This window comes from Giraffa tippelskirchi, chromosome 6 (assembly GCF_054371585.1).
Source record: "Giraffa tippelskirchi isolate mGirTip1 chromosome 6, T2T-mGirTip1v1.2.pri, whole genome shotgun sequence".
Classification (NCBI taxonomy): Eukaryota; Metazoa; Chordata; class Mammalia; order Artiodactyla; family Giraffidae; genus Giraffa; species Giraffa tippelskirchi.
The window spans coordinates 120,516,294-120,527,562 of NC_137280.1; the positions used below are offsets into that span (position 1 = coordinate 120,516,294).

Genomic DNA, 11,269 nt, shown 5'->3' on the forward strand with positions numbered 1-11,269 from the left:
GAGTCAGTTACCTGAGTTGGAATCTTGGCTTCTCCATTTTGAGCAGTGTGCCCAGGCAAGTTATATAACCATTCTGGGCCTCAGTTTCCTCTTTTGTGAGCTGATCATAATAACCTACATACACCTACCTTGGAGAAGGGAAAGGCTACCCACTCCAGTATTCTGGCCTAGAGAATTCCGTGGGCTGTATAGCCCATGGGGTCGCAAAGAGTCAGACATGACTGAGCGACTTTCGCTTTCACTTTTCATACCTACCTCATGGGCTTCATGAAGTTTCAACTAGAGAGTGAACAAAACATCCTTCACCAAGTGCCTGATAGACAGTAAACAGTAAATACTAGTCCTTCTTCTCCCGTCTACAAGGTGACTTGTAGATCAATCTCAACTCCCCTGGCACAGGAAGGAGAGTTATAACAGGGCACCTCACCACAGACAGGCCCTGAGAACCCTGCTCTAAGCTGGTTGCCAGAGTGCAAGCTGTGGGTAACGCCACTTTTGCAGAAAAGCCGAGGGAAACCACGAAGCTCTGCTGGTGACTAAGCTGTGACAGTGGGCTGCAGCTTATCTCTCTGCCATCTTCTCTGGCATCTGATTGTGTCCTTAGGTTTGTTCTGAAACCATCCCCAGCCACCAGCATGTGTCCTTGCTGTGATCCCTGTGTGAGATGAGTGTTGCTGAGGGGGTGGCTTCCGAGACTGCAGGCTGTAAACCTCATTGTGTAGTGCGACACAGCTCTGTGTCTGGGACCAGTCATTCAGAAAACCCAAATGGATGGAGAGGAGAGGGGGAGGCCCTACTGCCGTGACCTGGATGCCTCGTGGTGGGCCGTTCAGGAAGCTACCAAGGTCTCTGACCCTCCTGGAGGTGCCCCAGCACAGCCCAGAGAGGACCCTGGGAGAGTGTCCTCTCCCAGTTTCTGTAAGTGTCCCCCAGCTTCTGTAAGTGGGGTCAGAGCTAAAGAAACACCCACAAATCCTTTATCACATTTCTGAAATCCAAACAGCTCTGAAAGCCCAAGATTTGTTGAGACTCATTTGGCTGCCAAGCCTGACTGCCTTGTGTGACGGCTCTGTGTGTTTTGCAGAATATTAATGTGTTTAATTACAGCATCCTACCCCAGGCTCTGTTTGGATGTTGTGTAATATATGGTGTGTGAACAGCATATTCTCTTTCTAAAAGGCTAAACAGTTTGAATTCTGAAAACCCTCTGGCCCCCAGGTTTTGGATAATAGAATGTGGACCCGTGTTATCATGAATCTGTTTTACTGTCAGGCTGTCATCAGAGGAAGCACAACATAGAAACTTGATCTACACAGTGTAAGAAATGAGCAGAATGCAGAGAGCAAAGAGTTTGGAATCAGAGACGACTGGGGCTGGATCACTACTCTGAATCTCAGAACCCACGGGACCTTGGGAAGGTCATTTAACCTTTTCGAGCCTTGATTTCCTCATCTGTAAAACAGAAATAATAATACCTGTCTCCTGCTGTTTACAAGGAGGTTAAATGCTCAGATGTAAAGAATCTGCCTGCAATGTGGGAGACCCAGGTTCAATCCCTGGGTTGGGAACATCTCCTGGAGAAGGGAATGGCAACCCACTCCATTATTCTTGCCTAGAGAATCCTATGGACAGAGAAGCCTGCCGGGCTACAGTCCATGAGGTCGCATAGAGTCAGATGTGATGAAGCGAGTAACACAAATGAGATAATGCATGCTGAGTACCTACAGAAAGGAGGAAGAAAGTGTTAGTTGCTCCATCGTGTCCAACTCTATGCAACCCCATGGACTGTCACCCTCTAGGCTCCTCTGTCCATGGGGATTCTCCAGGCAAGAATACTGGAGTGGATTGCCATTCCCTTCTCCAGAGGACCTTCTCAATCCAGGGATCAAATCCAGGTCTCCCATACTGCTTGGGCTTCTTTATCACCTGAGCCACCAGGAAGTCCAGTCCATACAGTTCAATTCAGTTCAGTTGCTCAGTCATGTCAGACTCTTTGCAACTCCATGGACTGCAGCATGCTGGCTTCCCTGTCCATCACCAACTCCTGGAGCTTGCTCAAACACATATCCATCAAGTTAATGATGCCATCCAGTCATCCTCTGTCATCCCCTTCTCTTTCTGCCTTCAATCTTTCCCAGCATCAAGGTCTTTTCCAATGAGTCAGTTCTTCACATCAGATGGCCAAAGTATTGGAGCTTCAGCTTCAGCATCAGTCCTTCCAATGAATATTCAGGACTGATTTCCTTTGGGATTGACTGGTTGGATCTCCTTGCAGTCCAAGGGACTCTCAAGAGTCTTTTCCAACACCGCAGTTCAAAAGTATGAATTCTTTGGTTCTCAGCTTTCTTTATGGTCCAACTCTCACATCCATACATGACTATTGAAAAAACCGTAGCTTTGACTATATGGACCTTTTAGAGCAAAGTAATGTCTCTGCTTTTTAATATGCTGTCTAGGTTTGTCATAGATTTTCTTTCAAGAAGCAAGCGTCTTTTAACTTCATGGCTGCAGTCATCATCCACAGTGATTTTGGAGCATAAGAAAACAAAGTCCATCACTGTTTCCATTTTTTCCCCATCTATTTGCCATGAACTGATGGGACCAAATGCCATGATCTCAGTTCTTTGCATGTTGAGTTTTAAGCCAGCTTTTTCACTCTTCTCTTTCACCCTCATCACGAGGCTCTTGAGTTCCTCTTTGCTTTCTGCTATAAGGGTGGCGTCATCTGCATATCTGATATTTCTCCTAGCAATCTTGATTCCAGTGTGTGATTCATCCAGGCTGGCATTTCACATGATGTACTCTTCATATGAATTAAATAAGCGGGATGACAACATACAGCCTTGAAGTACTCCTTTCCCAATTTTGAACCAGTCCGTTGTTCCATGTCCAGTTCTAACTGTTGCTTCTTGACCTGTGTACAGATTTCTCAGGAGGGAGGGAGGTTGGTCTGGTATTCCCATCTCTTTAAGAATTTTCCACAGTTTGTTGTGATCCACACAGTCAAAGGCTTTGACATAGTCAATAAAACAGAAGTAGATGTTTTTCTGGAATTCTCTTGCTTTTTCTGTGATCCAACGAATGTTGGAAATTTGATCTCTGGTTCCTCTGCTTTTCTAAATTCAACTTGAACATCTGAAAGTTATTGGTTCACATACTGTTGAAGTCTGGCTTGGAGAATTTTGAGCATTACTTTGCCAGTGTATGAGATGAGTGCAATTGTGGTAGTTTGAACATTCTTTGGCATTGCCTTTCTTTGGGATTGGAATGAAAACTGACCTTTTCTAGTCCTGTGGCCACTGCTGAGTTTTCCAAATTTGCTAGCGTATTGAGTGCAGCACTTTCACACCATCATCTTTTAGAATTTGAAATAACTCAGCTGGAATTCCATCACCTCCACTAACTTTGTTCATAGTGATGCTTCCTAAGGCACACTCCAGGATGTCTGACTCTATGTGAGTAATTATACCATCGTGGTTATCTGGATCATGAGGATCTTTTTTGTATAGTTCTTCTGTATATTCTTGCCACCTCTTCTTAATATCTTCTGCTTCTGTTAGGTCCATACCGTTTCTGTCCTTTATTGTGCCCATTTTTGCATGAAATGTTCCCTTAGTATCTCTAATTTTCTTGAAAACATCTCTAGTCTTTCCCATTCTGTTTTCCTCTATTATTTTGCATTGATCACTTAGGAAGGCTTTCTTATCTCTCCTTGCTATTCTTTGGAACTCTGCATTCAGATGGATGTGTGTGTGTGTGTGTGTGACTCTTTGCAACCCCACAGACTGTAGCTCATCAGGTCCCTCTGCCCATGGGATTCTCCAGGCAAGAACACTGGAGTGGGTTGCCATCTCCTTCTCCAAAAGGAACTATAGAAAGAAAGAAAGTGAAGTCGCTCAGTTATGTCTGACTCTTTGCAACGCTATGGACTGTAGCCTACCAGGTTGCTCCATCCATGGAATTTTCCAGGCAGGAGTACTGGAGTGGGTTGCCGTTTCCTTCTCCCATTCAGATGGATATATCTTTCCTTTTCTCCTTTGCCTTTTGCTTCTCTTCTTTTCTCAGCTATTTGTAAGGCCTCCTCAGACAACCATTTTGCCTTTTTGCATTTCTTCTTCTTGGGGATGATTTTGTTCACTGCCTCCTGTACAGTGTTACGAACCTTCCTCCATAGTTCTTCAGGCACTGTATCAGATCTAACCCCTTGAATCTACTTGTCTCTTCCACTGTATAATTGTAAGGGATTTAATTTAGGTCATACATGAGTGGTCTAGTGGTTTTCCCTACTTTCTTCAATTTAAGTCTGAATTTTGCAATAAGGACCATAGAGAGTAAGGGCTTAATATTACATGATTAATATTAAAACATAATAGTAAGTATATTATTTGATAGACCTTTTTCATGGCGCCTTGTCTGTGGGATTCCACAGACCAGCTGGGGAGCCCACACAGCAGCCAAAGCTGAACCGTGCCCTCAATGCACCTGGCAGGGCAGCCTCCAGTGCTGGGAGCTGGGCGCCAAGGGGCAGGGCCCTGGGGACATGTAGGGGTCAGCCTTTGAGCCTCAGGGAGAAAATCATATAGGAGTTGCTGGGAGATGCGTGTAAAAACAGTCATAGCTGGAGCCTGAATTCTAAGGTTGTGGAAGATCCCGAGGAAGCCTGTGCCCCACCCCTGCCACATGAGCTTTTCAGTTTTCTCAGGAAGCCGATGGGTTGACAGATTGTGACTGTCATCTATATGGCGGTACGTGTCCCCGGCAACATGCCTGATGGCATTTGGTGCTGAGGGAGGACCAGGTTTAAAGCAGTGAACTGAAAGCCTCTGGACTCAGAGATCCAACTTGTTGCCCTTTGACAGACACAGCACTGTGAATTCATCACGGAGAAACTTGTCTGTGTCAAAACCAAGACTAACATAGGTGTGATTGGATGTTCCCAAGGACTCACTAATAATAAAAAGTTCCCTTGACTTTGGCTCCCTGTGCTAAAACTCCTCCACTTTCCCTGTGTGGGAGGGGTTTGGATGCAGGTGGAGGGCGAAATTCATGCCAACCCCATCGCTAACCATGCTGGACGGCTACGGGGACCACGCTGCCCACATCATCAGGGAACCTCATCTCTGGCCAAGGGCTGTTTGTTGTGCAGGTCATGTTGGATATTGCTTGACATTGTAACTGATGAAATTTCCTTTGAGCAAATCCCTTTGAGGAATCCTGGCTCTTGGTGCTCTGAGCTTTACATATTATTGGCATCAGAAGTACTGAAGGATGATCTAGACTTATAGGAAGAAGAAACCATTTTAATTTTGCCAGTACCTAGAAAAACACTGCCCCGAGTAGATTCCTCTAAAATCTTCCCAAGCCTCTGAGCCTTCAGGCAGTGGGGAGAAAGCCATCCTGATTGTCACACCACCCCAACCCCAAGACCCTTCGCCCTGCCTCCTTCCTGCCTATCACACAGAGCCAGCACCCCCCCCCCACCACCACCCACAAGGGGCCAGGTCATGTGAATCATGCTGTGGGCCCGCCTGGGGGTGTTTGAAGAGAATTCACCTTTCTGAGCTCATATAGTATGCTCTGGGTATCATTCCCTCTACAGGTGGGCACATTCCCTGTCCACATACAACTTTGTACTTTGCTTTTCACCTTAAAGGCCTTGCATCCATTCAGTCAATATTTATAGAGCACCTCCTCCAGGGCACGAGCAGTACAGGCCCAAGACAGGCATTCGGGACACAAATGTGAGCAACACAAAGTTCTCTGTCCTCAGGACAGTGAACGGTGACCATGATAAATTAGTACATGAGAGAGCATCCTAGAAGGTGGTGAGTGCTGTGGCATAGAAACCAGAATCAGAAGTACTGACTTGGGGGGGTGGGGGACAGGTTGAATATTAAGGTGTGTGCATGCTAAGTCACTTGAGTCGTGCCCGACTCTGCAACCCTATGGACCATAGCCCACCAGGCTCCTCTGTCCATGGGATTCTCCAGGCAAGAGTACTGGAGTGGGTTGCCATGCCCACCTCCAAGGGATCTTTCTGACCCAGGGATGGAACCCTCACTTTTTTAACATCTCCTCATTGGCAGGCAGGAGATGGATGGTTTAATAGTCAGAGTTCTCTAGAGAAATAGAACCAGTAGGATTGATGGATAGGTGGATGGATGGATAGATAGACAGGCAGATAGACAGATAGCTTTATTATAAGGAATTGGCTAATGCAATTATGGAGGCTGAGGAGTTCTCCTCTCTGCCGTCTCCAGGCTGGAGGACCAGGAAGCTGGTGGTGTAGTTCTAATCCAAGCCGAAGGCCTGAGAAGCCGGGGAGCTGGTGGTGTGAGTCCTGGTCTGAGTGTGAGGAGACCAGTGTCCCAGCTCAAGCTGTCACGCAGTGTGAGTTCTTCTTACCTTTCCTTTTCATTCTCTTCAGGGCCTCAGGGGATTGGATGTGGCCTACCCACACTAGGAGAGCATCTGCTTAATCCAATCTACCAATTCAGGTGCTCACCTCATCCAGAAACACCCTCATAAACACACTCAGAATAGTGTTTAGTCAAATATCTGGGCATGCTGAGGCCTGGTCAAATTGACACATAAAATTAGTAGATAGCTACAGTCACACCACAGTAGCCAGACAGCCTAGTCCAAAAATTCCTTGGGTATACCCCCACGAGCTCTGCACCCCAGCTTGGCACTGCATCTGGCAGAAGATGGGTGCTAACTGAGGGTCCTTCAGGGGAGTGGATGACTGTATTTATCCCAGGGTTTCTCTACTTTCTGCTCTGACCCAGATCATCTGCTTCTTTAGCATGGTCAAGGGCTTTCCTCACTTACAAACACACATGCCCACATTCTTGTGTGTCCTTCATCTCCTGGCCTGACCAAACTGATGCCTTCTCCCATTTCAGATACATAGTTGGCTTTTCAGGACCCCAAATGCCTTGGCAGTGCCCTGAACATCCCTCCAACAGAACCCATAGATAGGGTACCTCAGGTCTGCCTTTGGCCTCCCCTACAACAGCCTCAGCCTGTCTGCCCACTCTCATGTACCCTTCCTAACAACCCCAGACACGGTTCTTGAGGCTTCAAGGTTTTGTTCAGGGAATAAACCTTACAATTATTATAGGAGTATTTGATCCATCAGGGGCTCCCCTGGTGGCTCAGACAGTAAAGAATCTGCCTGCAATGCGGGAGACCTGGGTTCGATCCCTGAGTCAGGAAGATCCCTTGGAGAAGGGAATGGCTACCCACTTCAGTATTCTTGCCTGAAGAGTTCCATGGACAGAGGAGCCTGGTGGGCTATAGTCCATGGGGTCACAAAGAGTTAGACACAACTGAGTGATCAACACTTTTCACTTTTACTTGACCCATCAGCTCATTGACAGAGCTTGTAGCTTTCTTTGTTCTGAGCATCAAGGAACAAATAAGCAACTGCAGACCAGACTGAGCTTTTTTCCCGTATCTATTTATTCCAAAATAAAGACATAAAATTTTGAACAAATTATTGCAGCTGATTTTGATTTAACATGGCTTATTTGATTTTTTAAATTACAACAACTTAAAGAGGAGGCTTTCTAAATTCAATAAATAGAATAAATAACATTTCAGCTTCACACTTTGCCTCTCATCCTTTCATTCTGGAGACTTTCCAGCAGAGTCTTCAGAAATGTCACCGTATTGCCTGTTGTGGTTCGGTTGCATGGCTGGTCACAGGCAAAAGACTGTGGGGATAAAAGTTGACAAAGGCAGAGTGATTAAAACAGTATGGAGCCCAGCAACCCCAGAAACCGCCCTGCCTAAAACCTGGTGAGCAGTAGAGGGGTGGTCATTGGGAATGGAGGGTGTGCAGGCAATAAGGGGGCTTGAGGTAAGGAGTAAATGAATGAGGCTCTAGGGCTAACATTTTGTGTAGGTGCCACAGGTGCTTGACTTTGTGGTAGGATTTCAGGTATCTGCTTGCCACACACACACACACACCCTACCAAGGGGTCCTAAATCTTATTAGAGGATGTCTTCTTGAGATATTTTGAGGCTTAAAATGTTGTTATTGTCCTGTTTGGTTGTCCTCCCAAGGTTGTTTTATAGCACAATGACTAAGAACAGGATTTGGCTGTTTGAACCAGAGTTCAAATCTCAACACTGCCATTTGTTAAACATGTAGCCTTGGGCAAATCAGTTAACCTCACTGAGCGTCAGTTTCCTCCTTCACAACATAGGGTGCAAGTCTGGCAGTTGTCATTAAGGTAGGTATTCAGTGAAACAGTATAAATGAAGCACTTAGAACTGCATGCTGTTGATGGCAGAAGCCTCTGCAGTCCAGTAACTGAGTGAGAAGGGGCCCTCGTAGCAATAGTAATGAAATAGTTTACCCCCTGCCCTTTCCTCCAGGGTCTAGGGTATATATATATATATATATATATATATATACGTACACAGGCATTTGGGACACGTGACAAGCTTCCACCTGGATGTGGGTATGTCTTCCTTTAAACACCTCCCTGTTCCGTGGAAAGAAAACCTGTAACTTACAGGTCATATCATCTACTCAGCTAACTGAATCTCTAGGATAATTTAGAATGGTATGGGCTATAGCCCTGATTCTCAAGATTTAGCTTCTAATTACAATGTGGCTAGATTCTTTCATTATTCAAGAGGTGGAGAGAAGTAAAAGCCAACAGAGAGGTGAGTGTTTTTTAAAATGAGATGGAACAATGAGCCATCCGGGCAGTTTAGTTCAGTTCAGTTGCTCAGTCGTGTCTGACTGCGATTCCATGGCATCCAGGCAGAGCTCACGTTAATTCTCTTGTTCTGAATAAGTATCTTAGATGTCTCTAATCAACCCTGAACTACCAGTTCCAACCTTATCACCCTTTCTCATTCAGGTGGAGTTGGCATTGACATTCACACAGAAATAACTAACCAGAGCACATCACAAATGAAAACACACTTACTCCACACTTGTTGCTCTTGAGGGTTACGACTATTTTCTTCACCTGGTTGACAGTCAGGTGGAATCTCGTGTTCACTGTGGAGCTGCTCATCTGTGACAGGCCCTCCTGGAAGCATGCTGCGGTGCAGTTGTCCTGGTAAATAACAGGGAGTTAGGAAAAGAAACATCCAGAGGACAGCTTTGAGTAGGAATCACAACGAGAATGCTTTTAGAGGCAATTTTAATTCAACCAGTGTAATCTAAACTTGGGCTTCCCCGGTGGCTCAGTGGTAATGAATCCACCTGCCAATCCAAGAGATGCGAGTTCAATCCCTGGCTTGGGAAGATCCCCTGGAGAAGGAAATGGTGACCCACTCCAGTATTCTTGCCTGGAGAATCCCATGGACAAAGGAGCCTTGCATCCACGGGATTGCAAGTGATGGACACGACATAGCAACTAAACCACCACCGCCGTTGTTTCAGCAGTAGCTAAAACTGTGGATTATAAACCAAGGGGATGGGCTAGACCATAAATGTGTGGTTCCTCCTCAGAAGGTTTCCTCCCCGGAAACCCTTTTTACTTCCCCTCCTCCCGCAATCTCAGACACTCTATCCTCCCGGAGGGCAGCGTTCAAACCTTGCAATAGCCCCTATAAATCAGCTAAAGAGAAGGACAGGGAGGGACGGACAGAGGGAGAAGACAGAGCACATGGATAGTTGAGGCCAGAGGAAGGACACAGGGCTGGCGTCTTATCACATTGTTTTGCAACCCTGGAGTTACCAGCAAATGGATTAGAAAACAATGCACTATGAACTACATCATTTTTTCTATTCTCAGTCCCAGTTTGATTTAATTGTGCCCATGGCCACTAATCTCAAAACACATTCAAGATTCTTTCGATTGAAAAGTGTTCAGACTTCTCAAGGAGACTAAATGCAAAGAAATGTATACAGTAGAGAATTTCAAGATTTTGAAAGGTTTTAAAAATTGTTACTAATCTGTAATGATTGTAATGAAGTCGCTTCTTACTTAAAATACATCAAATAGAACAATTTTGACTTAAAAGCTTAAGAAAAAACAAGATAAAGATACTTCACTTTTACTATACTTACAGAGGAAATGGGCAGACATAAACAATCAGTCGCCTGCAAAAGAGAAATTTCAGATGTGAAGATCCTAGATGTGAATATTAAAATCAATTTGGAAAGTTCTTAAGAGCATCTACTTACATTGGTGCTACAGCTGCATTTTGAAGATGGGTCTTTCTAAAAAGTAAGTAAAGAAACAAGAACTCATGAAGAGTGGTGTGTTATTCATCCTCTTATACTTCACTTAAATTTTCAATAGCTGCCTTTCTCACTGGCACCCCGCCTTTGCATCTTACCTCCAGGTTGTTGATGAGGTACGCAACATTCTTGATGCCTGTCAAGGTTAAACACCCCTGGCTGGCTGAAGAGCAGAGGAACAGGGCAGAGGCAAGAACCACAGCCAGGAGCATCTTGACACAGAGCTGGAGCCTGGTCTTCAAATGACTTCAAATGCCTTCAGATCATGTTGTATTTAAAGCCACAAACATGGGAAAACCCTGACATCAAACTGATACCAATGCCCACTTTTTCTCTGTAAGTTTGGGCCACTTGACATTGAAAAAAAATTGTCTATGTATACATATATCTCAAACTGAGTCACTTGTCCCAGGTTGTCCCAGGAAGTATCATTCCTCAGAAATGATGCTTTTCAAAAAGTTGGGTACCGAGATGCTGTAGGAAAAGCTAAAGATCTTAAAATGATAACTTTTTTAAGGCAGAGGTTCTGGTTGTGAGAGTGAAAATACTTTCCATGAAAGCCCAGGTCTGTGTTTCCCCCTTTTTACTTTATTGGAAATGCTGATATAATAGCCAGTCATCGGTATTCTAACGAAGGGGGGTGGGGAAGATGAGAAATAGTGCAGGAGAGTTGTCCTGTCATCAAGGTTTTGCAAGCTCAGTGACATCATTGCTATCTCAGTCTAACTATATTCTACTCCCCGATCTTAACCTTGTCTTCCATGCCTGGGGCCAGATTCTCTACCTCACACAAATGAAATGCATCTTTGAACAAGTGACTGAAGGAAGAAGTCTTCAACTAAAGCACAGGAATGCGGCAATAATGCCTGTTAAAACTGGCCTGGAGGATTCCTTAACATCTTTAAGGATAATAGTTAACGTTTATCAAGTACTTAGTACCTACTAGCCACAATTCTAAGCACTTTATGGAAATTAAGCCATGTAATGCCTACAGCCATTAAATGAGGTTCGTACTAATTTGTCATCTCCTTTTTAAATCTTTTAAAACACTAACTG

At 44.9% G+C, this 11,269-nt stretch overlaps 1 protein-coding gene across 1 annotated transcript; it reads right to left on the reverse strand.

Annotated features, from left to right (window-relative positions):
* Nucleotides 1–7,446: 7,446 nt before the first annotated feature.
* Nucleotides 7,447–10,943, reverse strand: IL9 (interleukin 9). Its single transcript, XM_081496049.1, has 5 exons — nucleotides 10,312–10,943; nucleotides 10,157–10,192; nucleotides 10,040–10,072; nucleotides 8,949–9,080; nucleotides 7,447–7,718 (listed from the first exon to the last, which is right to left on the reverse strand). The coding sequence occupies exons 1-5, from the start codon at nucleotides 10,423–10,425 to the stop codon at nucleotides 7,608–7,610; spliced, it is 426 nt and encodes a 141-aa protein (XP_081352175.1). The 5' UTR covers nucleotides 10,426–10,943; the 3' UTR covers nucleotides 7,447–7,607.
* Nucleotides 10,944–11,269: the final 326 nt, after the last annotated feature.